A 25,872-nucleotide genomic window follows, 5' to 3' on the forward strand; every position below is an offset into this window, starting at 1 on the left:
TAATCAGGCCGTGTAAGGGCATCTTTGCTTCTTAACTACTGGGGCAATTAAAATTGTTGCAAAGAACTAAATGCCAATTACAATAGAAGAAATTCTGGGAACAGAAGACATCTCTGCACAGCCCTGTCAGAACCGTCCTCCTCAAGGAGCAGATCCCGCAACATTGTGATTGGAGTACGGTCCTTGTGGGAGAGTGATGATGGGAGGACACATGTAGAGGCCGTTTCTGTCCAGACAGTGAATGTTGGCCGTGCATGACCAGCCTAATGGAGAAGTGAGGGTCATGCAGACTGGGGAACTAATCGACAGACATATGGGATACTGGGCAAAGTCTACAGTGTAGAGAAGGTACCCCAAAACTGAAAGACAATGACCGTCCTTCTAAAGGTTACAGCCATTCTTACAGGACACCCCCAAATATAGACCCATCTACATACGGTGCGATAGGGGCAGGCATCTAATTAAATGGGCTGTGATGGGCGATACAAGCCAGTGATAAGGGCCGGCCACCATCCTAAAGAAGAATCCAACCAGACCGTGGATGGCTGATGACAGGGAGCAATAGGCTGCGCTCATCTGTCCGTACATCTGCTTCTCCTCGGGCTCTAATGGCTGATAACAGGGAACACTAAACAGCTGCTAGCCAGGCTGTCGCGGCTGATAACAGAGGGCGCTACACTGCATCCACCTGTCCAATAGTCAGCCTTTACCTTGGCCACAGTGGCTGATAACAGGGAGCAATAGACTGCCCCCCTCTGGCCCATAGCAGTATGGCAGCAGCCTGGCTGCAGTGGCTGAAACCAGGGAGCAATACACTGCATCAATCCTTAACAAGCAGTAACTGGCTGACACCAGGGAGCAGCAGCTGTCACCCAGCTGCACAGTGATGGAGGCAGGGCGGACACCGCATACGTGCAGGGCTGCAGGCCCCTCCAGCCTGTGTCATCCTCCCCCTCTCTCCGCCCGGCTGAGGCCTTGGCGCCGCCCGCACTCTTAGGAACAACTCACCGGCTCGGGAGTCACTCAGTGGGCAGACTCCTCCGCACACCGCCGGCCAGAAGCATCTCCCTCCACCTCCGCCGGACACTTAGCTCCGCGAAGATGTCATCGCTCTGCCGCTCTCGAGCCTCTCTCCAGCAGCCACTTCCGGTGCAGAGGGGAAAGGCGGGGCTACAAGGACGACGTCCAATAAAATTGCAGCAAATGGGCGGGCCGGAGGACCTTCCACCACAAAGGGCATTCAGGGACGACTGTCTTCAACTCTATGGTATTAACCGTCCAGGAAGACGCTACGTTTTGGATGACGTATGTGGTACGTCTTGGAAGGACGGAGGCGCCATATTGGAGGAGGCAAAGTAGCTAACCGGAAGTGATTCCTAGGTGAGTGCTGTATGTTGTGGGTCTGACGACCTTTCTTTTTCCTGTTGTACGTCATTGTCTGTAGTCGGGACGAGTGCTGTGCTGAGTGCTCCTCTCCCGTGCTGCAGAGTGAACATTGAGCAGCTGACTGCGCAGTGAGCGGCGGTCACTGCAGCGTCACGTGACTGAACTTCCGCCTGCTGCCGGGTCTGCACCTCAGGTCACGTGATGGTGAGTAGTTTTGGGGGTTTTGGTAGAAAAAAAAATAGTTTTAGTTCAAGAATAAAAAATGTATTCTATAATTTCCCGAATTGCTGTCTGATGACCCGCCCTGCACCAAAGACATTAATGTGTGGGTAGAGCGGCTCCCGCTCTCCCGGGGAGGGTGCTGCAAGATATTGGAGGCGTCTGCGGGAAATCTTGAGCATTTGTGAGGTCAGACCCCGATATGGGGGGAGACCGCGCTCCCAATCCCACCAGCTATACAGCCAGATAGAGAATGTGATCCGTCACTGCACAGATCACGTCTCCTCCAGAGTCCAGTGGTGGCGGCTTTACACCACTTCATCCGACGCTCAGCATTGTGCTTGGTGATATACGGCTGCATGCAGCTGCTCGGCCATGAAGCTCCTGGCTGGGGCGCAGTGTTTGTACTGATGTTATACCAGAGGAGGTCTGGACTCTGCAGTTATGGAGTCAGCAGAGCATTGGTGTCTTTTCTGTGCTCAGCACTCGGCCCCCCGCTCTGTAATGTTACGGGGTCTCCACTTCATGGCTGAGTTGCTGCGGTTCCTTCCACTTCTCAGTAATGTCACTCACAGGTGATGAGGAAGGTTTAGGAGGAGTAAATGTCAGAAACGGACTTGTTACCCCTGTGGCCCCTATTACAGGACGGCGCTGGTATCAGTGAGCCCTATACCACCGGCCGCTCTGTCACATTAGTAAAGGCAGACAGCATGACAGGAGGAAAGAGATTATACACTGGGGGCAATGGAAATGAATGTAAAACCTGAATTCAGGATCAGTAATGTAATGTATGTACACAGTGACTGCACCAGCAGAATAGTGAGTGCAGCTCTGGGGTATAATACAGGATGTAACTCAGGATCAGTAATGTAATGTATGTACACAGTGACTGCACCAGCAGAATAGTGAGTGCAGCTCTGGGGTATAATACAGGATGTAACTCAGGATCAGAACAGGATCAGTAATGTAATGTATGTACACAGTGACTGCACCAGCAGAATAGTGAGTGCAGCTCTGGGGTATAATACAGGATGTAACTCAGGATCAGTATTGTAATGTATGTACACAGTGACTGCACCAGCAGAATAGTGAGTGCAGCTCTGGAGTATAATACAGGCTGTAAGTCAGGATCAGTAATGTAATGTATGTACACAGTGACTGCACCAGCAGAATAGTGAGTGCAGCTCTGGGGTATAATACAGGATGTAACTCAGGATCAGTAATGTAATGTATGTACACAGTGACTGCACCAGCAGAATAGTGAGTGCAGCTCTGGAGTATAATATAGGCTGTAAGTCAGGATCAGTAATGTAATGTATGTACACAGTGACTGCACCAGCAGAATAGTGAGTGCAGATCTGGAGTATAATACAGGATGTAACTCAGGATCAGTAATGTAATGTATGTACACAGTGACTGCACCAGCAGAATAGTGAGTGCAGCTCTGGGGTATAATACAGGATGTAACTCCGGATCAGTAATGTAATGTATGTACACAGTGACTGCACCAGCAGAATAGTGAGTGTAGCTCTGGAGTATAATACAGGATGTAACTCAGGATCAGTAATGTAATGTATGTACACAGTGACTGCACCAGCAGAATAGTGAGTGCAGCTCTGGAGTATAATACAGGATGTAACTCAGGATCAGTAATTTATTGATCTATAATAATTTATATCATTCACTAGTTTATTTCTTGTTACATATCAGGATTTGTTGAAGGGTCTGGATCAGGACATTCACCTGTTTTTCCCCCAGATCTGTCAGACACATGGCCGTCTCCCTGATAAGAAGAGGCATAAGAGCCGTATGTGTGACGTCCTGGTGCTACAGGAATAATGGAGCATGGAGGACGTCCCAGGTCTCCGCAGGCTTTAGGCAGCACAGTCCAAGCAATCTGCAGAGTGATGATGACGGAGGCAGAACGTATCAGACCACAGGTGAGATTTGTATTATTGGGTATCAGGATCGGAGGATGATCCATCAGTGTGTAATTAGTGAGGGGTCTGAAGGGAATGAATGGAGAGGCGGTCGGGTATGTGCATTGCTCCATTTTAGTGGGGATCAAAGTCCCCCCTTCTGCCAATCGATGCGAGTCCCTGCAATCAGTAAGTGATCACCCTTCCCATATTTAAGAGATAACTTGTTTTCACCGGTCAAGTCCTTTAGCGTCCTTTTAAATGTTTGTTTTTTTCATACATGTAAGAAAATACATGCTCACAAATGTCTGATCCTAACAGTCCATCCCCTCAGAACCGGCTGGTCCCCCTGTCTCTTTAGTCCTAAGCCAAAACCATTAGTGACCCAGTAGGTCCGTTCTCTCCCAACGGCGACCATGACAATCGTGAGTCAAGTGGAATAGTTTCTTGCCCCCGAGGACACTGTATTTACACTGTGGCTTGTAAGAAGAACTAGTCTACCCTCATCCTGTGTAACTAATCGTGTCCTCCTAATAGACGGAGCCACGGAGAGAGGAGCAGGGACCAGGCATTTCTATAGAGCCTGGGTGACTCTGTGACTATACGACAGCTCCGCAGCGGCTCCAAGTGGCCTCTGCAATTCAGCTACTAATTGTTTAACCCAATTTTAAGTGCAGGCGTGTTCTTATATTTATTATATGTACTCAATAAAAAGATCTGTCTCATTCTGATATCATTCTGCATTTTATGACTTATTTTAACCCAAGTTATTTTCTGTTTAGCCGACTCCCAGGTGGACGAGGAAGGAGCAGCAAAAGAGCCCAAAGAGGACACGTAAGTAGAAAAATAAAAATAAAAAAAAAATTGTCAGGAGGAATAGTAATAGTTGATTTAGTTTAGTTTCCCAGGAAGAATGACTGAGGAGTGAAGTGATACAGGACAGGTGGACAACCCCTTTAAGGGCCTTAAAGGCTCCTGTACATTTAGTGTGTGTGTGTGTTTGGGGGGGGGGGGGCACTTCCCACTTTTGGCATCCAGACTCTACATGACTCCCTGTTCCATATAGGAGACGTCACTGACCTGTAGATATTAAGGACAATTATGGCAGCGACACTTGTAACATATAACAGGTGCCATCCCTGGAGTCATAGGAAGTCAGCAGAATTATGAGTTCAGCTCAGGAAATGACAGGATTGTAAAACAAGTTGAAACTCAGGATACTTAACAAGGTATTGACCAAGTTACAGTCATGTGTTAAAGTTTGGGCACCCCTATTAATGTTAACCTTTTTTCTTTATAACAATTTTGGTTTTTGCAACAGCTATTTCAGTTTCATATATCTAATAACTGATGGACTCAGTTATATTTCTGGATTCAAATGAGGTTTATTGTACTAACAGAAAATGTGCAATCTGCATTTTAACAAAATTTGACAGGTGCAAAAGTATGGGCACCTCAACATAAAAGTGACATTAATATTTCGTAGATCCTCCTTTTGCAAAAATAACAGCCTCTAGTCGCTTCCTGTAGCTATTAATGAGTTCCTGGATCCTGGATGAAGGTATTTGTGACCATTCCTGTTTACAAAACAATTCCAGTTCAGTTAAGTTTGATGGTCCCCGAGCATGGACAGCCCGCTCCAAATCATCCCACAGATGTTCAATGATATTCAGGTCTGGGGACTGGGATGGCCATTCCAGAACATTGTAATTGTTCCTCTGCATGAATGCCTGAGTAGATTTGGAGCGGTGTTTTAGATCATTGTCTTGCTGAAATATCCATCCCCTGCGTAACTTCAACTTCGTCACTGATTCTTGCACATTATTGTCAAGAATCTGCTGATACTGAGTTGAATCCATGCGACCCTCAACTTTAATAAGATTCCCGGTGCCGGCATTGGCCACACAGCCCCAAAGCATGATGGAACCTCCACCAAATTTTACTGTGGGTAGCAAGTGTTTTTCTTGGAATGCTGTGTTTTTTAGCCTCCATGCATAACGCCTTTTTGTATGACCAAACAACTCAATCTTTGTTTCATCAGTCCACAGGACCTTCTTCCAAAATGTAACTGGCTTGTCCAAATGTGCTTTTGCATACCTCAGGCGACTCTGTTTGTGGCGTGCTTGCAGAAACGGCTTCTTTCGCATCACTCTCCCATACAGCTTCTCCTTGTGCAAAGTGCGCTGTATTGTTGACCGATGCACAGTGACACCATCTGCAGCAAGATGATGCTGCAGGTCTTTGGAGGTGGTCTGTGGATTGTCCTTGACTGTTCTCACCATTCTTCTTCTCTGCCTTTCTGATATTTTTCTTGGCCTGCCACTTCTGGGCTTAATAAGAACTGTACCTGTGTTCTTCCATTTCCTTACTATGTTCCTCACAGTGGAAACTGACAGGTTAAATCTCTGAGACAACTTTTTGTATCCTTCCCCTGAAAAGCTATGTTGAATAATCTTTGTTTTCCCTTCACCCATGACAGCACCACCTGAGAGAGGGATCCGCCCCGCCAGGACAGGAACCTACAGAGACATAAGGGGCGGCACCTCTCCCCCGCTTCAGTTGGGTTCCTGTCCTGGAAGGAATCCCACTGTGGCGGTGCCTGTCATAGGCGAAGAGAAAGATAAAGACCCAGGCCCGTCCCGGCGCGGGAAGAACAGGTAGCATACCTGTAGCGCCGGCCGTCGGGTCCTGGAAGCGCAGTCCCTGGGGCTCCGGGTTCGTGCGGGCGTGGATGGGATCCCGGTGGCTCCGGGAAGCCCCCACCGCGCCGCCCTCCCCTCGCGCACGCCGCATCTCGATCCCCGTGGTAGGGGAGAGACGCTGGCGTCTTCCGGCCGCTGACGTCAGCGGCGCTTGGAATGCTGGGTGCGCCGGCTGACGTCAGCAGAAGGCGACAGTGTAATGGCGCCGGGTGCGACGCCGGCTTTCTGAAGCGCTGGGCCGGCGGTCGCAGGAGGGAGGGGAGGAAGACGCTCACCAGGCGGAGGCATGCAATTTAAAAGGAGGAAGACAGCTGTAGATCGGCGGTGCAAAATGGAGTCCGAGCAGGAACGTTCAGCGTCCCTGCCTCCCTCACAGCCCTCTGGCAGAAAGCATGGAAGCCATTCAAGCAGCAGTCGCCCCAGCCGCAGGTCGGGGCACTCCTCAAGGTCCAAAGAGCGCGGGTCAGGTGCTCCGACGCAGCCTCCAAGTCCGGTACCCTTGATTACGGGTGGTGAGTGATCTTCGTGAATGTCAGCAGTATATTAATAGGGGTTTTCTATGTATGCTTCACCCTGTAGGAAAGGCCCAGAAAAGCGGGAAGCAAGAAGAACAATAGGGATTGTGCTATATGTAAATCTCCCCTAGCAAGAGACTGGCAAAAAGATCTCTGTGCTTCGTGCATTCAGCGGACTATGGCGGAGGAAGCGCCTAGTTTCGCAGCCAATCTAATATCTGCCCTCAGGTCAGAAATGGAAGGCTCAATTAAGTCCTTATTGAAAAAAGGGAAAAAAAGCAGGAAGGATTTCCCTAGTTCCCCCTCAGATTCCGCGTCAGTATCATCTCAGGCGGAAAAATCATCCTCCTCAGACTCCTCAGATAGTGACACAGGGGGTAAGCCATGTTTCCCTGTAGAAGATACAAATGCCCTCCTAAAGGCCATCAGAACCACAATGGGCCTACAGGAAGAAAGGGCGGCTAAAACCCTAGAGGACGTCATGTTTGGGGGGCTTCAGGAGAGGAAAAAACGAACCTTTCCAGTAAACGCGAAAATCCAGGCGCTTATTGAGAAGGAGTGGAAAAAGCCTGAAAAATCGGGGGCCCTTCCATCAGCCTCTAAGAGACGATACCTCTTTGAATACAAGGATACAGAAATATGGGACAAAGTCCCAAAAATAGATGCAGCGGTGTCCAGGTCTTCCAAAAGGTCGGCCCTGCCCTTGGAAGTCGCAGGGGTTCTTAGAGACCCGCTAGACAAAAAAGCGGACTCATATTTGAGGCACGCATGGGAAGCGACAGCAGGAGGTCTAAAGCCTCATGATCTGGCTGCAGCAGTTAGAAGAGAAGCTGGCGTCAAGGGTCCCAAGAGAGAAGATCTTATCAGACATGTATCTCTTGCACGGGGCAGCGGCTTTTCTGGCAGATACCTCGGCGGACTCTATGCGATTGACAGCCAGAGCAGCGTCACTATCAAATGCTGCTAGACGCGCGTTATGGCTTAAGGGCTGTCCGGGTGACCTTCAGTCCAAGGCCAAATTGTGCTCTCTCCCCTGCGATGGCCGATTCCTGTTCGGCAAGAACTTGGACGATATTCTGGAGAAAGCAGGCGATAAGAAAAAAGGCTTCCCCAGATTCCCTATGGATCAGAGGAGACAGCCCTTTCGGAGGGGGAGATTCAATAGAGGGCGTCCTCCCGCTGACAGAAGAAGATGGGAGGATAAAAAGAAGAAAGAATCAGGGTTTATGTTTGGTGGAGGCACCTCCACCTCAAAAAAGTCACCACAGTGACGCCAGTATTCCAGTAGGAGCGAGATTGGCACTCTTTTTCCAGGCCTGGGAAAAGATCTCCTCCAATACCTGGATTCTGAGCATCCTAAAAGAAGGCCTGAAAATCCCCTTTATTCGTCAGCCAAAACCCGTGGTCGTCATCACACCCATCAGGAAGATGACCGAAGAACAACTGGCCTTAGAAACAGAAATCCTGAGCCTGATAGACAAGCGGGTACTGTCCGAGGTGCCACGCTTACAGGAAGGAAAGGGGTTTTATTCACCCCTTTTTCTAATAAAAAAACCGGATCAGTCGTTCAGGACAATCATAAATCTCAGACGCCTCAATCTATGGATAAAGAACCCGACCTTCAAGATGGAATCAGTAACTACGGCAGTGAAGCTGCTACATCAAGATTGCTTCATGGCCGTTGTCGATTTAAAGGATGCGTATTACCACATCCCTATCCATCCAGATTACCAGAAATACCTGAGGGTAGCGCTTTATATTCAGGGCACACTAAGGCACTTTCAGTTCAGGGCTCTTCCGTTTGGCATATCCATAGCCCCGGGGGTCTTCACCAAGGTCATAGCGGAAGTGACAGCCTTTCTCCGGATTCACGATACGGTCATAATACCATACCTGGACAATTTTCTTATAGTGGGCAGTTCAGAGGACCACTGTACAGCACAGTTGACTCAGGTGATCAACACCTTGCAAGAGTTAGGGTGGATAGTCAATTTCAAAAAATCAAAATTACAACCCCTAAAGAAACAGACCTTCCTAGGATTTATACTGGACTCAGAAAGGCAAGAGTGTCTGCTCCCAGAGTCCAAGATAGAGAAGGTGCAAAATCTGGCCTTGGCGGGCCGAAACCAACCATGTATGACATTAAGAAAAGCAATGTCCCTACTAGGTACCCTAACATCCTGTATTCCGGCGGTCAGGTGGGCTCAGTTTCACACCCGGCAACTCCAGGGGGAGATACTAAGAGCACAAAGATCGCTAAGAGGGCGTTTAGAAGGAAAGCTGGAGCTTTCCTTAAAAACCAGAGACTCTCTCAACTGGTGGTTGAACGAGACAAATCTGACCTTAGGAATACCATGGGACAGACAGGCGACAGATATAATTTTAACAGATGCAAGCTCCTCGGGGTGGGGGGCACACCTAAGGGGCCTCATAGGTCAGGGTTCCTGGACACCTCAAGAAAGGAAGGCATCCTCCAACCTGAGAGAACTGTGGGCAGTGGGCAAGGCCCTAAGCCACTTCATTCCGCTACTCCAGGGTCGAGATGTACGCACCATGTCAGACAACAAGGTAGCAGTGGCATACATCAACCACCAAGGAGGGACAAGATCACACTCCTTAATGGAAGCAGCAACAGACATTCTGAGCAGTGCAGAGGAACACCTACACTCCGTGACAGCCCTACACATAAAAGGGGCAGAAAACATAGAGGCAGATTTCCTGAGTCGCAATACCCTGAGGCAAGGAGAATGGGCGCTAAACCGGTCCATTTTTCAAAAGATAATTCAGCTTTGGGGGGAACCGGTGATAGACCTCTTTGCAAACAAGCACAACAGGCAAACAGAAAGGTTCTGCTCTCTAAACCTGAGGGAAAACCCATGGGCAGTGGACTCGTTGCACATCCAGTGGAACTTCAGACTGGCTTACTCTTCCCCCCAGTAGCTCTGATCCCAACTGTGGTAAGAAAAATCAGAAACGATCAAGCCAGGGTGATTCTAATAGCTCCATTTTGGCCAAAAAGGCCCTGGTTCGCTCTGCTACGGAAGATGTCCCTCTCCGATCCTTGGGTTCTGCCAGAAATCCCGGACCTACTAGTTCAGGGTCCAATATTGCATGCTCAGGTCAAAGGATTCCATCTGACGGCATGGAATTTGAAAGGTCGCTTTTAATGGATAGGGGGTTCTCCCCTGGGCTGGTGGCCACTCTGCTAAAAAGCAGGAAACCAGTGACTACTAACATCTACGGCAGAACATGGGATAAGTTCCTACAGTTCTTGGGTAAGCCGTTAGGAAAAGAACCCTCGATTAGTGACATCCTAGAGTTCTTACAATCTGGGTTGCAGATGGGGTTAGCAGTAAACACACTTAAGGTTCAGGTGTCGGCACTAGGGGCGCTCTACAATTGCAAACTGGCATCAGATAGGTGGATAGCCAGATTTATTAAATCCTGCCATAGAGCTAGGCCTATTCCAATACCCAGAATAGCCCCCTGGGATTTAAACCTGGTGTTAGAAGCCCTTACAAAAGATCCGTATGAGCCATTACATCAGCTACCCCTAAAGTTTTTGACCCTAAAAACGATCCTGTTAGTAGCCCTCACATCAGCCCGCAGGATAAGCGACTTACAGGCTCTCTCAGTAAATCCTCCTTATACGCAAGTCTTTCAGGATAGGGTAGTGTTAAGAACAGACCCCAGTTATCTGCCCAAGGTAGTGTCAGATTTCCATCGGGGTCAGGAAATTGTTCTTCCATCCTTTTGCGAAAATCCAAAAAATCTGGGGGAGGAAAAATTCCATAGTCTGGATGTTAAAAGAGCTCTCGTAGAATATATATCTGCCACTAGCCAGTGGAGGAGGTCACAGTCCCTATTCGTAGCTTTTCAGGGTGCCAGGAAAGGCTATGGGGTTTCAAAAGGGACTATTGCTAGATGGATTAGGGAAGCCATTAGTGTAGCCTATTCAGCTAGTGGTATCCCGATTCCTGACGGCATCAAGGCTCATTCCACCAGAGCCGTGGCGACCTCCTGGGCTGAAAAGGCAGAGGTATCAATCGAACAAATTTGTAAGGCCGCTACCTGGGCCTCACCTTCAACCTTCTTTAAGCACTATAGATTAAATCTATCCTCCTCTGCTGACTTAACCTTTGGTAGAAGGGTGCTGCAAGCGGTGGTCCCTCCCTAAGGTGTTTCGAAGTCTCCAAAAATCTCTCAGGTGGTGCTGTCATGGGTGAAGGGAAAACCACCATGGTTACTTACCGGTAGCCGGTTTTTCCGGAACCCATGACAGCACCCGTACATTCCCCCCCTTTTTCACTGTATGGTGTGCACAATTAGTAGGGTGTTTTGAGTGTTGTGGTGTTGGATTAAACATGTAACTAACCGGGAAGTCCTCTCAATGCTCTGTAACCCAACTGAAGCGGGGGAGAGGTGCCGCCCCTTATGTCTCAGTAGGTTCCTGTCCTGGCGGGGCGGATCCCTCTCTCAGGTGGTGCTGTCATGGGTTCCGGAAAAACCGGCTACCGGTAAGTAACCATGGTGGTTTTCAGATCATTTGAGAGTTGTTTTGAGGAGCCCATGATGCCACTCTTCAGAGGAGAATCAAATAGGAGAACTACTTGCAAGTGGCCACCTTAAATACCTTTTCTCATGATTTGATACACCTGGCTATGAAGTTCAAAGCTCAATGAGGTTACAAAACCAATTTAGTGCTTCAGGAAGTCAGTAAAAAGTAGTTAGGAGTGTTCAAATCAAGAAAATGATAAGGGTTCCCATACTTTTGCACCGGTCAAATTTTGTTTAAATGCAGATTGCACATTTTCTGTTAGTACAATAAACCTCATTTGAATCCAGAAATATAACTGAGTCCATCAGTTATTAGATATATGAAACTGAAATGGCTGTTGCAAAAACCAAAATTGTTATAAAGAAAAAAGGTTAACATTAATAGGGGTGCCCAAACTTTAACATATGACTGTATAACGCTGTATGTCTTGATATTCCGCATCCTGTGTCCCCACAGGGTGGATGTCATGTTCGTAGACCGGGAAGGCAAGAGAATCCCTGTGAAAGGGAAGATTGGGGAAAGTGTCTTATACCTTGCTCATAGGTATGGCATTGACTTGGAAGGTACGTATAAAACTTGTCACCCTCCACCAGAACTGGGGCAGACTAATGTCATTATTATTTTCCAGAATACAGGAACATTCCCATAGTCTGAGACGGATCATTCACTTCTGTTCCATGGGCCTTTGTATGGTAGCGGAACTGTAATACCATGCACGGCCATTCGGCAAAGGTGGCGCTGTTTCTGCTTTTATACTTTACAGGGAGGGCTATTTTGAACCAAGAATGCTATAAACTAGGGCAAACTATAAAGCGTTAATGCTTTGTAAGGCACTAATTTTGCCAATTCTCACCCATTTTTCCTACAATCGCATGCTATAGTGCACAAATGTCAAACTCTGGTCCACAGACCAAATCTGGCCCACAGGGTGAGTATATTTGGCCCGCAATGTACTTTCAGCCATATCTGGAGACTAGATATCGATATAGTTGAAAACAATGATGGAGGAGGGAGTATCAGCTGACGTTCCTCTCCCATCACTCCCCTTCTGCGTCTGATGTCTCAGCGCAGCGGGCACGAGGATGTCATTACAACGCACCCGCTCTACCGACATGTGCAGAGCATCTGAAAAGTCCAGAGCATTGGGAGAAAGGGCAGAGGTGAGTATTTATATATTTTTTTTTTAAAAGTGATGCCATTATACTTTGAGTGCTATGTGAGGCCCATTATACTGTATAGAGCACTATATGGGGCCATTATACTGTATGGAGGACTCTGTGGGGCCCATTATACTGTATTGAGCACTATGTGGTGCCATTATACTGTATGCTGCACTGTGTGTGCCCATTTTAATGTATTGAGCACTATATCGGGCCTGGTATGTTGTATGGAGCACTATGCGAGGCCATTATGGAGGACTATGTGGGGCCATTATACTGTATGGAGCAATATATAGGGCCCAATATACTGTATGGAGCACTCTATGAGGCCATTATACTGTATGGAACACCATATGGGGGCCTTATACTGTATGGAGCACTATGTGGGCCTATGATATAGTATGGAGCAATATATGGGGCCATTATACTGTATGACGCTCTGTGTGGGGCCATTATATTGTATGGAACACTATGTGGTGCCCATTATACGGTATGGCGCACTATGTGAGGCCATTATACTGTATGAGGCCCATTATACTGTATGGAGCACTATATGGGGCCATTATACGTACTGTATGGAGGACTATGTGGGACCCATTTTACTGTATAGAGCACTATGTGGGGCCATTATACTGTATGGAACGCTATATGGGGCCCATTATACTGTATGGAGGACTATGTGGGACCCATTTTACTGTATAGAGCACTATGTGGGGCCATTATATTGTATGGAGCGCTATATTGGGCCATTATACTGTATGGAGGACTATGTGGGACCCATTTTACTGTATACAGCACTATGTGGGGCCATTCTACTGTATGGAGTGCTATTTGGGGGCCATTATACTATATGGAGCACTGTGGGGCCCATTACACAGTAAGGAGAGCTGTGTAGGGATTACAGTTTGGGAATCATGCGGTGTTTGGGTCACCATTCTTTGTCAGGGGGGATTGAGGGAGGTGAGTACAGTAGGGTCATCATACTGTGCATGTGGAGGGTTCTGTGGAGGAATTCACTGTGGGGTATCATACTGTGTTTGGGGCACTTTTGTTTTCATCATACTTTTGTTATCTGTAATTTTCCATGTTTTTTATTCTTTGTTATTACATATTTATATTAGGCTTGTGAGGTAGCGCTGTCATTTAAGTAGGGGATCACTCGCTTGGCAGCCACAAAATCATATCTGGCACAGGTTTTCCATAAACCAGTATAGTCCATGCGGTTTATTAAACATCATAAACCATGACCAGCAATATATAAACGGCATAGCGTCCATGACAGAGCTTCACTCTGTTTGCAATGTCCAATACGCAGGCTTTTCAGCCTCACAGTTATATCTCACCCCATCAGGGTTCTCTCATGGCTGCTTCTCCATACTGCAGACATTCATTCCCTCCAGGGAACTCTCAGGCACTTGCAGCCATTACTCACAGCGTTCACACGTGCTGTCAGGCAGGAAGCTCCATCTCAGCGGGACCTTCCACACTGGACCAACCGGGTCCAAGCATTCACCACCTGTGACCTACCCTGGCCACATTATATGGTTCATAGCCACGCCCACCGGGTCACATGACTCTGACCTCATTACAGGTCCTTCAAGCATTTACACACTCTTTCCAACAGTGCTTTAAACACACCCCCTGGGTGGGTTTGTAGGTAACCAGGCCTGCTCATCTCTCTAGTTACCTGGAGACTTCTCCCTTACGCATTGAAACAACACCTCAGCAATATCATTGCTGAACAACACTTAAGTCTCCATCCCAAAGCCATCCACTTTGGGATTCATAACGGCCATTCCGTATTCTGCCATTCATCCTTTCTCCTGGGACATCCACACAGCGCCCTCTAGCGGACTCAGTGGTTACTACACCACATACCTCCCCCCTCTGTTCAAACTTGTGGGGTTGAACACACAACATTACACCAGGGTCTCTCGACCGGGCACTCACTACACCTTGCCCCACAGGCCGAGAGAACCGTCTCGTATCTGTCATACGGCCTCGTTCCTACGTCAGACCTCCCCCGCCTCCAGCGGTCAGAATATCGGTCATTGGCTTTGACCCTCCAGTCACGGTCTGTCTGCGTCGTCAGACACTGGCGAGTCACCATCCTTTCTCTATCTAAGCGTCTTAACAAATGGTACCCCACCACATCTAAGTTTACTTTTCAGTGCATTAACCTCACAGTTCTTTGCATCTGCTGTCTCTGTAGCAACCTTCACTTCACACTGTAATCTACGGTGCAACGTATTAGCACATTGAGCCTCTTTCTCTGCTTCTTCCACCTGGCGTTTCAGCTGTTCAAAAGACGCACTTTATTTCCCTCCGCCAGGTCTTGGTACTGCTCAGAATTACGCCTTTCATCATCCATTTGCCTTAGTACAACCTTCAGTTATTTCTCCGTACGACATACTTGTTTGCTAGCAGATTGTTGCACTTTAACCCCTTCACCCCCAAGGGTGGTTTGCACGTTCATGACCGGGCCAGTTTTTACAATTCTGACCACTGTACCTTTATCCTTTATGAGTCATAACTCTGGAACGCTTCCATGGATCCCGGTGATTCTGACATTGTTTTCTCGTGACATATTGTACTTCATGTTTGTGGTAAAATTTCATTCAAATAACTTGCGTTTATTTGTGAGAAAAACGGAAATTTGGCGAAAATTTTGAAAATTTCGCAATTTTCCAACTTTGAATTTTTATGCCCTTAAATCACAGAGATACAGCACACAAAAAACTTGATAACTAACATTTCCCACATGTTTACTTTACATCAGCACAATTTTGTAACCAAAATTTTTTTTTGTTAGGAAGTTATAAGGGTTAAAAGTTGACCAGCGATTTCTCATTTTTACAACACCATTTTATTTTTAGGACCACATCACATTTGAAGCCACTTTGAGGGGTCTATATGATAGAAAATACCCAAAAGTGACACCATTCTAAAAACTGCACCCCTTAAGGTGCTCAAAACAACACTCAAGAAGTTTATTAACCCTTTAGGTGTGTCACAGGAATTTTTTTGAATATTTAAAAAAAAATGAACATCTAACTTTTTTTCACAAAAAAAATACTTCAGGTTCAATTTTTTTTATTTTACCAAGGGTAACAGGAGAAATTGGACTGCAAAAGTTATTGTGCAATTTGTCCTGAGTACGCTGATACCTGATATGTGGGGGGGAACGACTGTTTCGGCGCATGGCAGAGCTCAAAAGGGAAGGAGCGCCGTTTGACTTTTTCAATGCAAAATTGGCTGGAATTCAGATCGGACGCCATGTCGCGTTTGGAGAGCCCCTGATGTACCTAAACAGTGGAAACCCCCTACAAGTGACCCCATTTTGGAAACTAGACCCCCCAAGGAACTTATCTAGATATGTGGTGAGAACTTTGAACCCCCAAGGGCTTCACAGAAGTTTATAACATAAAGCCGTACAATTAAAAAATCATATTTTTTCCACAAAAATGATCTTTTCACCCTCAATTCTTATTTTTCCAAGGGTAACAGGACCCTAAAAGTTATTGTGCAATTTGTCCTGAGTACGCTGATACCACACATGTGGGGGTAAACCACTATTTGGGCGCATGGCAGAGCTCGGAAGGGAAGCAGCGTCATTTGACGTTTTTGGCTGGAATTGAGATCGGACACCATGTCGCGATTGGAAAACCCCTGATGTACCTAAACAGTGGAAACCCCCCACAAATGACACCATTTTGAAAACTAGACCCCCTAAGGAACTTAACTAGATGTGAGGTGAGCACTTTGAACCCCCAAAGGCTTCACAGAAGTTTATAATGCCAGGGCATGAAAATAAAAAAATCTTATTTTTTCCACAAACATGATCAATTAGTCCCCAATTTTTTTATTTTCCCAAGGGTAACAGGAGAAATTGAACCCCAAAAGTTGTTGTCCAATTTGTCCTGAGTACGCTGACGCCCCATATGTGGGAGAAAACTACTGTATGGACACACGTCGGGGCTCGGAAGGGAAGTAGTGACGTTTTGGAATGCAGACTTTGAGGGAATGTTCTGCGGGTGTCATGTTGCCTTTGGAGAGCCCCTAATGTACCTAAACAGTGGAAACCCCCACAAATGACCCCATTTTGGAAACGAGACCCCCTAAGGAACTTATCTAGATGTGTGGTGAGCACTTTGAACCCCCAAGGGCTTCACAGAAGTTTATAATGCCCGGGCATGAAAATAAAAAAATCGTATTTTTTCCACAAACATGATCAATTAGTCCCCAATTTTTTCATTTTCCCAAGGGTAACAGGAGAAATTGGACCCCAAAAGTTGTTGTCCAATTTGTCATGAGTACGCTGACGCCCCATATGTGGGAGAAAACTACTGTATGGACACACGTCGGGGCTCGGAAGGGAAGCAGTGACGTTTTGGAATGCAGACTTTGATGGAATGGTCTCCGGGTGTCATGTGCGTTTGGAGAGCCCCTGATGTAGCTAAACTATTGAAACTCCCCACAAGTGACCCCATTTTGGACAGTAGACCCCCCACGGAACTTACTAGATGTGTGGTGAGCACTTTGAACCCCCAAGTCCTTCACAGAAGTTTATAACGCTCGGACGTGAAAATAAAAAAATCATTTTTTTCCACAAAAATGATATTTTTGCCCCCAATTTTTTATTTTCCTAAGGGTAACAGGAGAAATTGGACCCCAAAAGTTGTTTTGCAATTTGACCTGAGTAGGCTGATACCCTACATGTGGGGGTAAAACACTGTTTGGGCGCATGGCAGAGCTTGGAAGGGAAGGAGCACCATTTGACTTTTTCAACTCAGAATTGGCTGGAATTGAGATCAGACGCCAGGTTGCATTTGGAGAGCCCCTGATGTGCCCAAACAGTGGAAACCCCTCAATTATAACTCCAACCCTAACCCCAACACACCCCTAGCCCTAATCTCAGCCCTAACCCTAGCCCTAACCCTAGCCCTAATGGAAAAATGGAAATAAATACATTTTTTTTTATTTTATTATTTTTCCCTAAGGGGGTGATAACGGGGGGTTTGATTTACTATTTATGGCGGTTTTTATATTTGGCAGCTGTCGCACGCTAAAAGACGCTTTTTATTGTAAAAATAGTTTTTGCATCACCACATATTGAGAGCTATAATTTTTCCGTATTTTGACCCACCGAGTCATGTGAGGTCTTATTTTTTGCGGGACGAGTTGACGTTTTTATTGGTATCATTTTCAGGCACGTGACATTTTTTGATCGCTTTTTATTCCGATTTTTGGGACGCAGATTGAACAAAAACCAGCGTTTCATGAATATCTTTTGGGGGGGTGCGTTTACACCGTTCCGCGTGCGGTAAAATTGATAAAGCGGTTTTATTCTTCGGGTCAGTACGGTTACAGCGATACCTCATTTAGGTCGTTTTTTTATGTTTTGTCGGTTTTATGCAATGAAAACTATTTTATATAAAAAATAATTATTTTTGCATCGCTTTATTCTGCGAGCTATAACTTTTTTATTTTTTCGCTGATGATGCTGTGTAGCGGCTCGTTTTTTGCGGGACAAGATGACGTTTTCAGCGGTACCATGGATATTTATATGCGTCTTTTTGATCGCGCGTTATTACACGTTTTGTTTGGCGGTATGATAATAAATCATTATTTTTTGCTTCGTTTTTTATTTCTTAAGGGGTTCGCTAAAGGGGTTAACTAATGGGATAGTTTTATAGGGCAGGTCGTTACGGACGCGGCGATACCTAATATGTGTACTTTTATTGTTTTGTTTTTTTTTTAATTTCCAAAAAAAGGATTTATTTGGGGGAATATATATATATTTTTTATTTAACACTTTTTTTATTTTTTTTTTTAACTTTATTAAATAGTCCCAGGTGGGACATCACTGTCCTGTGACAGATCGCTGATCTGTCACATCACAGATCACTGTGACAGATCAGCAATCTGTCACAGGCAGTGCAGAAGGCTTCCTCATGCCTGCGCTTTGCAGGCACTGAGGAAGCCAGCTTCCTGCAGGCCCCCGTCGCCATCTTTGATTTGGGGGCCTGCAGGAAAGGAGCCCCCCGCAGCTGTGCTGCACATTGCGCTGCCGTGGGGGGCTCAGGGAAGCACAGAGGGAGCCCCCTCCCTGCCGATGCTTCTCTTTAACCCCCGGTACACCGCGATCATGTTTGATCGCAGTGTGCAAGGGGTTAACGTGTCGGGGGCGGTCCGTGACCGCCCCTGACACATTGTGCCGGGTGTCAGCTGTGATAATCAGCTGACACCCGGCCGCAATCAGCGGCGCTCACCACGTGGGCGCCGCTGATCGCGGTAGACGTACTATCCCGTCCATGGGCATAGGGGCCCGGGTCCCATGGACGGGATAGTACGTCGGATGTCAGAAAGGGGTTAATTTCTGCATCAAGCTGTTCCTCCAGTAGTGCAACCTTTCCTTCTAAGTCCTTATTCTGGCGAACTAATTGCTGACGGGCATTCTCATTCTTCTGAGCATTACTACGTTCTGTCTTCAGATCAGCATCCATCTGGTCAACCTGAAGTGTGGCCTTTCTCAGCTTGTCATTGGCTAATTCAACGTTGCCGTGTTCTTCCTCCACTTCTTCTTCAAGCTGAACAATGCGAGACTCTTAACCGCCTCTTTTCTTCCAAAGCCAGAGCACCTTCACCTCTGTTGGCAATCACATCAGCCAGTTCATCTCTTTCCTGCTGTGCTTGTTTTTTAGCACACTCTGCAGCAGCAAGCTTCATCTGCAACCGAAATACCTCTGCATCCATACTTTTCAGTTTCTTTTTGTCTTCACACTGTTCCTCATTCAGGCCTGGCCGCTGTAAGTCTTCGCCCCACTTCCTCTCCCGCAGAAGACTTCTTACAGTTTCTGTTAGTACTCCTACCTCTTCTCTGAGGGACTTATTCAGACCTTGCCACGATGCCAGGTGACCTTTGAGCTCGAAGACTTCTTTCTCTAGGTCATCCAGTCTGTGCTCCCTTTCTCTCTCAGAGCCACAGTCACCCCTAGAGTCTGAGTTACGCCGATCATCCGAGTCAACCCTCCAGTTACCCTCTGACCGTGTGTCCACTCCAGTCACCTCATCTCCCAGCCCACCATCTGTCTTATCACGAGACGTCAGGTCCGTCAGTTGGGCAGATGAACTTCTTTTCCCGGTCAGTTCTACTTCTGACCTGTCCACTTTAGGAGGCGTCACCGTCTCAGCATCCGCTGGCCCCACAGTCGAAACGTCTCCATCGTCCGACCATATGTCATCAAACAACACAAAGTCCCGGCCCCTCTCCAAGGCATAGACTAAGTCTCGTGGTATCCCTCCCCCTTGGCACACACCACCTTTGGTCCCCTCAAACATTACTCGGTCGACTGCATAGTTCACTGTGACCCCATGTTTACAGCGAACCCTGGTGTTTTTCTCGGTCAGAGATAAAACGAGCGGAGTTCCTGTCAGAGTCACCTGACTTTCTGAGTCCAGGCTACCAGAGACTCCTTCCCGATGCAGCATCACGGTACACACCTGTGGCCCGTCATTATCCGGAACATGCATGCCGCACTCCTCAAAACTCATACAGACACACCGCGGTTCCCCAGACATACCCACTGAGGCAACCAGTGCTGCCATTTCCTGAACCACCCCAATTTGGGTCACCGCCCCCTCCTGGGACTCCACCCCTTTTTGGGTTACCGCGCCAATTTGGGTCACCGCCCCCCTCTGGGACGTCACTTCTTTTTGGGTTACCACCCCAATTTGGGTCACTGCCCCTTCTGAGTCTCCACCCCCTTTTGGGCTACCACCCCGATTTGGGCCACTGCCCCCTTTCGGGACTTCCCTATGTCCATTATACTGGTCTTCTCAGACCACAGTTCACACAACACAGTTTGTCTCTTTTCCGATACCACACAAGTCTTTGTTGGCACCACCATAGCTCCTGCTATCACCGATCACAGACACCACCGGCTGCTGTTCACACACACAGCGGCTGGTGTCCTCTTCGTAACCCCGCTGAGTTACAGAAAGCCGCTTGTCCCTTTCGTAACCCCGCCGAGTTACCGGAAGCCGCTTGTCCCCTTCGTAACCCCACCGAGTTACAGCAAGCCGCTTGTCACCTTCTTGACTCCCACTGAGCCACCGCAGGCTGAGTTGAGAAAAGAAAAAAAACACACCACACAAAAACTCACGTGTCCTTTCTGTGTGCTATTCAGGACGTACCGTCTCCGCCTGAGACCGTCCAACACACAGGGCGCATCGGGTGCTATTCAGGGAGCCGACCCTCCTCCCGGGGTTTCCCAACACACCGGCTCACCAGGTCCAGGGGCTCAGCGGGTGCTCTTCAGGACATCCGTCTCCGCCTGAGACTGCCCAACACTCACGACTCACCAGGCCCAAGGTCATACCACGTGCTCCAGGGAGACGATTCTTCTCCTAGAACCTCCCAACACTGACCCTCCAGGACCTTGCTCACTGAACCCTCCAGGTACACAGTCTTTCCCACTGACCCAGGTCAGTACAACACGAACACCTGTCCGTTACCTGTGTCGGCCACACAGATCCTCGGGTACCTCATATCCGCAGAGGCACCCTATAAGTCTCTTTCTCCTGGGGAAACGGTCGCACTGGGCTCACCGATCCGGACAGTGCCTTACTCACTAGGCCGCCCCACGGTTCCAGAACCACAGCCGGGCAGTGGCTTCCCTAACCGTCAGCCCTCCTGGCTCAGCCTTGCCAGCACTGTAACATATGCCTTCGGAAACCATTGCCCTTAGCAACCGAAACTTTGCAGTCCTTTTCCATTGCCCCTAGCAACAAGGCTACAATATTGCCCTTTGCAATTCTCCACCACATTTGAGGTAGCGCTGTCATTTAAGTAGGGGATCACTCGCTTGGCAGCCACAAAACCAGATCCGGCACAGGTTTTCCATAAACCAGTATAGTCCATGCGGTTTATTAAACATCGTAAACCATGACCAGCAATATATAAACGGCATAGCGTCCATGACAGAGCTTCACTCTGTTAGCAATGTCCAATATGCAGGCTTTTCAGCCTCACAGTTATATCTCACCCCATCAGGGTTCTCTCATGGCTGCTTCTCCATACTGCAGACATTCATTCCCTCCAGGGAACTCTCAGGCACTTGCAGCCATTACTCACAGCGTCCACACGTGCTGTCAGGCAGGAAGCCCCATCTCAGCGGGACTTTCCACACTGGACCAACCGGGTCCAAGCATTCACCACCTGTGACCTACCCTGGCCACATTATATGGTTTATAGCCACGCCCACCAGGTCACATGACTCTGACCTCATCACATGTCCTTCAAGCATATACACTTTCCAATATGATGATGGATCGTTTTTTTTTTCTGAGCAGTCGGACCCCCTTATGTCTCCGCGTTGTGTCTGTCCCTTGGACAGGTGATATGTTGGGATTAACCCCATTGGCTCCAGCCGGCCTCCTGCATCCTTTACCTTATTACTTTGTTTTGCTGCTTTTCTCGACGCTCGTCCAGTAGCTTCTCCCTTGTGTCGCACACAGGAGCCTGTGAGTCGTCTCTCGCCTGTTCCACCTGTCACGTGTACGTCAGCACTGAGCATTACGATCAACTCCCCGATCCGGACGAAAGGTAATTCCTTTTTATTAATCTTGATTTTTGAAAATTTTTACCTGGACAATCCCTTTAAGTTGCACTTTTTTTTTTAACTCCCAATAAATGAGAGCAGGAATCTGATTGGTCGCTCCACTTTTCCTTTGCACTTCTGTATTTGTCTCCGTCCTGAGAGATTGGATATTATTAGAATATAGAAATGGGTGTTCCTGGGACGGCCGCCTGTTCATCTTCAATGACAGGCGACATCTTTACATGGTCGGTCATTATGAAAAGTCAGGGTGTAATACTACATCTGTCCTGTAGTGGCCGCTGCAGCCTCCACCTGATCCTCAGAGGCCAGACTTGCATCGATCGGCTGATCACCGAAGCTCAGATGGAATGGTGACCGCTGCAGCCAATTAGTGGCTGCAGCGGTCACTTGATTGCTGGGAGATTGGTGAAATGCACTCGTCTGGTAGGTCAGGATTGTGTTGTTTTTTTTATTTTTTTATTTTTGGGCTGGCCAAGTGGTCTGTTTCTGTAATCGGTGAGAGTCTTGTCTCTGGGACCTCTACTGATCTTGTATTTTTGGACGCTCGGCTATGCAACCATCCCTTTTTCCCTGCAGCAGGTGGCCAAGAAGCCCCTTAATCAGGATACAGCATGACACCCCCCGTTTTTTTGTTTTTTCTCATGATAGGGGGAGGGGGGGGATAGAATTATCCATTGACTTGCATTATATGCGCGCCATCTAGTGGTGCTAAGTGGAACTGCATTCCATCTGCTTTAGCCTGAAGCGTCTCAACGTCTTTCTGCTTTTTTCAGGGAAGACGACATGCTAGACATGGCACCGATGCTCCAAGAAAACTCCAGACTCGGGTGCCAGATCATCCTCACTAAAGAACTGAACGGAGCAGAGTTTACGCTCCCTAAAATAACTAGAAACTTTTACGTGGACGGTCACGTGCCAAAGCCGCACTGAGGACGTCGGCTGAAAACAATCCAAATGGTTGATCCATAACGTAACGCACAAGAGGAGATGTAGCTGGTGAAGTCTCTGCAGTCTGGGGAAGGTGTTTTTCATTCATCCACCAGGGGGCGCCTTCAGCAGTATATTCCCCAGAGCTGACATCTTGCCTTTAAACCAAAGCCCTCTTTACTCCGCACTGCCTTATGATCGATTATCTGACGACGACGCACAAATCGGGAAGAGGAAAGTGCTGGACTTCTGACTTTATCGCAGACACCTTCGGACAATGCGAGAATAGGAACATCCTGCAGATCCTATAATAATCCACAATGGTCGTTTTTAGGGTGATTTATTAGGGGGAGGCAGCAGTTTCATTTAAGGGTTGTCCACCTGCACCTTTGGGGACATTTTTTTTTTTATTTAATGCTTGTATTTAGGTGCTAAAAAATTGATAATTTTGCACCCTTTACCTTTTTATAGTTTTTGTTGTTTCACACTCTCTATTGCTGGCAGCAGAATGAGTTAACTGAGTATCCATCAGTGAGTTCATTCATATATGACGGCAAGTTTGTCACTTTTGTCTTTTTCTCCTAATTTATGCAATTTATGATCACAGACCGCGTCAAAGATGAATTTTGCAGCTTGTAAAAGCCAAACCAAGCTAACTTTTTAATGAAGCCCGAACACAGATATAATTTTAGCCAAAAATACATACATTTAAGTAAAAAAAAAAAAAAGAAATGTCCTCAAAGGTGGACAACCTCTTTAATATTCCACCTCGGTAAAATAGGAATATTTATAAATAGTATTCAAGGGGTATTGCAGTCTATGTAGAGTGATAGGCGATAATTGTGAGATCAGTGTGGATCCCGCTGCTGGCAGTAAGACAGGGAGTAGGAGAAGTGTCATGGAGCAGCTGGTCGCATGTACATCCTGACACTCTAGATACAAGGTCAGCCATGAATGGTGCAGCAGGGCACATGAGCAACCTGCTGCTTCTTCTTGTGGCCAGGAGAGAACAAGAAAAGGTGGCGTTACCAGCGGCGGGACCCATACCCAGCTATCACCTAAAATCTATCCAGTGGCTAGGTGAATAAACTTCCATAGACCAGAATCCCTCTTTATATGAATATATTGTCTCTCTCGTTTTGTGTATACAGCTCTTATGCAGACGTATGTGTCATCAGGATTAGAAAAAGCTGGCGTAAATCTGGTGGCTGCCTGGACATTTCCTACAAATATTGCACCCCGGATGAACGGTCATAATTTCCGAACCAGGGCACTTTGTCCCTTCACATGCCCTCCTCTGGTGTGGACTCCCCTAATATGTGACCTTAAAGGGGATTTGGACTATTGCAATGATTTTTCACTGTGGACAATTTTCAAGATAATCCGATTCCCCCCCTCTCCCCGTTCACCCACCAATGTGATGAGAGTGGAGAACGAGAAGTGGCAGCGGTTCAGGAAAAGGCCTCTTTTAGGGAAAGGATATGAAAGAAATGCACCCCCTGATTTTCAGGCCATTCACTACAATGAGGCTCTTGCTGGCCTCCCTTTTACGATACAAAAGCGCAGTCACATTTCTCCCTCCTCTCGTCTGTGATTTGGAGAAAAAGTAGAATTCACACGTGACCGCTGGATCGCAGCATATGCATAGTTCTGCAGGAGAGATGCATACATAAAACGGTATCATGTTAATCAAAATTAGTTGTAAACACTGCTGCTTAGTTTGTATTAGATGTATCAAAGCAATGAAAACCGTCTGCACTTGTCTGTCTACATACCCCCCTCCTTTTTTTTTTTTTTTTTTTTTTAAGCAAAAGTAAAGTCCGCAGCTTAAATTGACGGCCGCAGAATTACAGTAAAATCCGCACAGCAGGTCAATTTCTGTAGCAGGTGGATAAGATTTGGTGCAGTTTCATCCACTTTTCAGCTTCTGTAATTTTCTTTTAGGGCTTATGATAAAACTCAGATGAGACTGTGCGGGGGATGGGATCACACTGAAATACTCTGGATGCCTGAATATGTGTTATAACTGTAAATATAACGTGACTATTATTTTCGGAGGCTGCTAGACAGAATGGATACTGACTATTTTTTGTTTAAGACTTTTAGGTCACGCCGATAAATAAAGCTATTTTATGCAGTGCGACGAGTGGTAGATAACTGTGATAACGTTCTTTTGTATGTGCAGCTTCCATACACCGTATACCTGCTAGCCAGGTGACCAATATGTGCCCCCGAGAATTCTTTTCAGTACATAATGTGTTTTTCCAACATACATTGAAAAATCTTTTACAAAGACAATCTACTTTGTATTTCTTGACATTGGGCGGCACCAGGGTCACATGTAATACAACCACACGAGAGCCCCAGGGACTCAAGCGCCAAACTGTGGGAACGGCACCGGAGTATAGGCTTTTTTATTTTACAAGCTTGGCCCGTGCTAAATTTTCGCACCTTGGTCGTCGGGGGCGCAGGCAATTTCAGAAAAAGCAAGCTGGTCAAATGTAAACGTATTTCATGAGATGATGAACACAGACAGGTATTTATAAAAAAATGTTTTCCGGTTGAGGTGTCACCTGAAGGTCATTGTGTCTTTCTGCAGGTTTATGAAAATGAATGTTTAAACTGTATTTAGTGATAAAATCGTGAATGTGTGGTTTGTTTGGCTGTTTTCTTGCTGAAGGGAGCAAATTTACCTTTGAAATGGTGTATTGTGTGTGTGTGGGGTGAAGTAATCAGCGAAAAAGCAGTGCATGTTTACAAATGTGTTGGTAGTGTGCTTTGGGGTACTGTGGTGCCACCTGCAGGTCATTTTTCCTTATTGCAGGTTTATGAAAATTAATATTTAAACTGTATTTTGTGATCA

The 25,872-nt window shown here is 47.0% G+C and overlaps 2 protein-coding genes across 5 annotated transcripts in view; one reads left to right on the top strand and one right to left on the bottom strand.

Annotated features, from left to right (window-relative positions):
* The window catches only part of ARK2N (arkadia (RNF111) N-terminal like PKA signaling regulator 2N), a 44,962-nt gene extending 43,799 nt beyond the window's left edge, over window positions 1-1,163 (bottom strand). Inside the window, exon 1 of one of the 3 annotated variants that reach the window (XM_073589777.1) lies at window positions 1,009-1,161. The gene's annotated coding sequence lies outside the window, so the exon portion shown is untranslated. Of the gene's footprint in view, window positions 1-1,008 lie in introns of all 3 variants that reach the window. The other 2 variants (XM_073589775.1, XM_073589776.1) reach the window with 2 other exon arrangements.
* An 82-nt stretch (window positions 1,164-1,245) lies between these two features.
* On the top strand, window positions 1,246-25,152 carry FDX2 (ferredoxin 2). 2 transcript variants are annotated; one of them, XM_073589780.1, is made up of 6 exons: window positions 1,246-1,380; window positions 3,364-3,545; window positions 4,307-4,358; window positions 11,756-11,862; window positions 21,979-22,066; window positions 22,856-25,152. In XM_073589780.1, exons 2-6 carry the CDS (start codon window positions 3,377-3,379, stop codon window positions 23,010-23,012), a joined length of 573 nt encoding a protein of 190 aa, XP_073445881.1. In that variant the 5' UTR covers window positions 1,246-1,380; window positions 3,364-3,376; the 3' UTR covers window positions 23,013-25,152. The 2 variants fall into 2 exon arrangements, with proteins under 2 accessions (XP_073445881.1, XP_073445880.1); XM_073589779.1 differs by lacking the exon at window positions 1,246-1,380 and adding an exon at window positions 1,390-1,590.
* Window positions 25,153-25,872: the final 720 nt, after the last annotated feature.

The sequence above is a fragment of the Dendrobates tinctorius genome, unplaced genomic scaffold (genome assembly GCF_039654945.1).
Source record: "Dendrobates tinctorius isolate UK_male_01 unplaced genomic scaffold, ASM3965494v1 ptg000113l, whole genome shotgun sequence".
In the NCBI taxonomy this organism is placed as follows: Eukaryota; Metazoa; Chordata; class Amphibia; order Anura; family Dendrobatidae; genus Dendrobates; species Dendrobates tinctorius.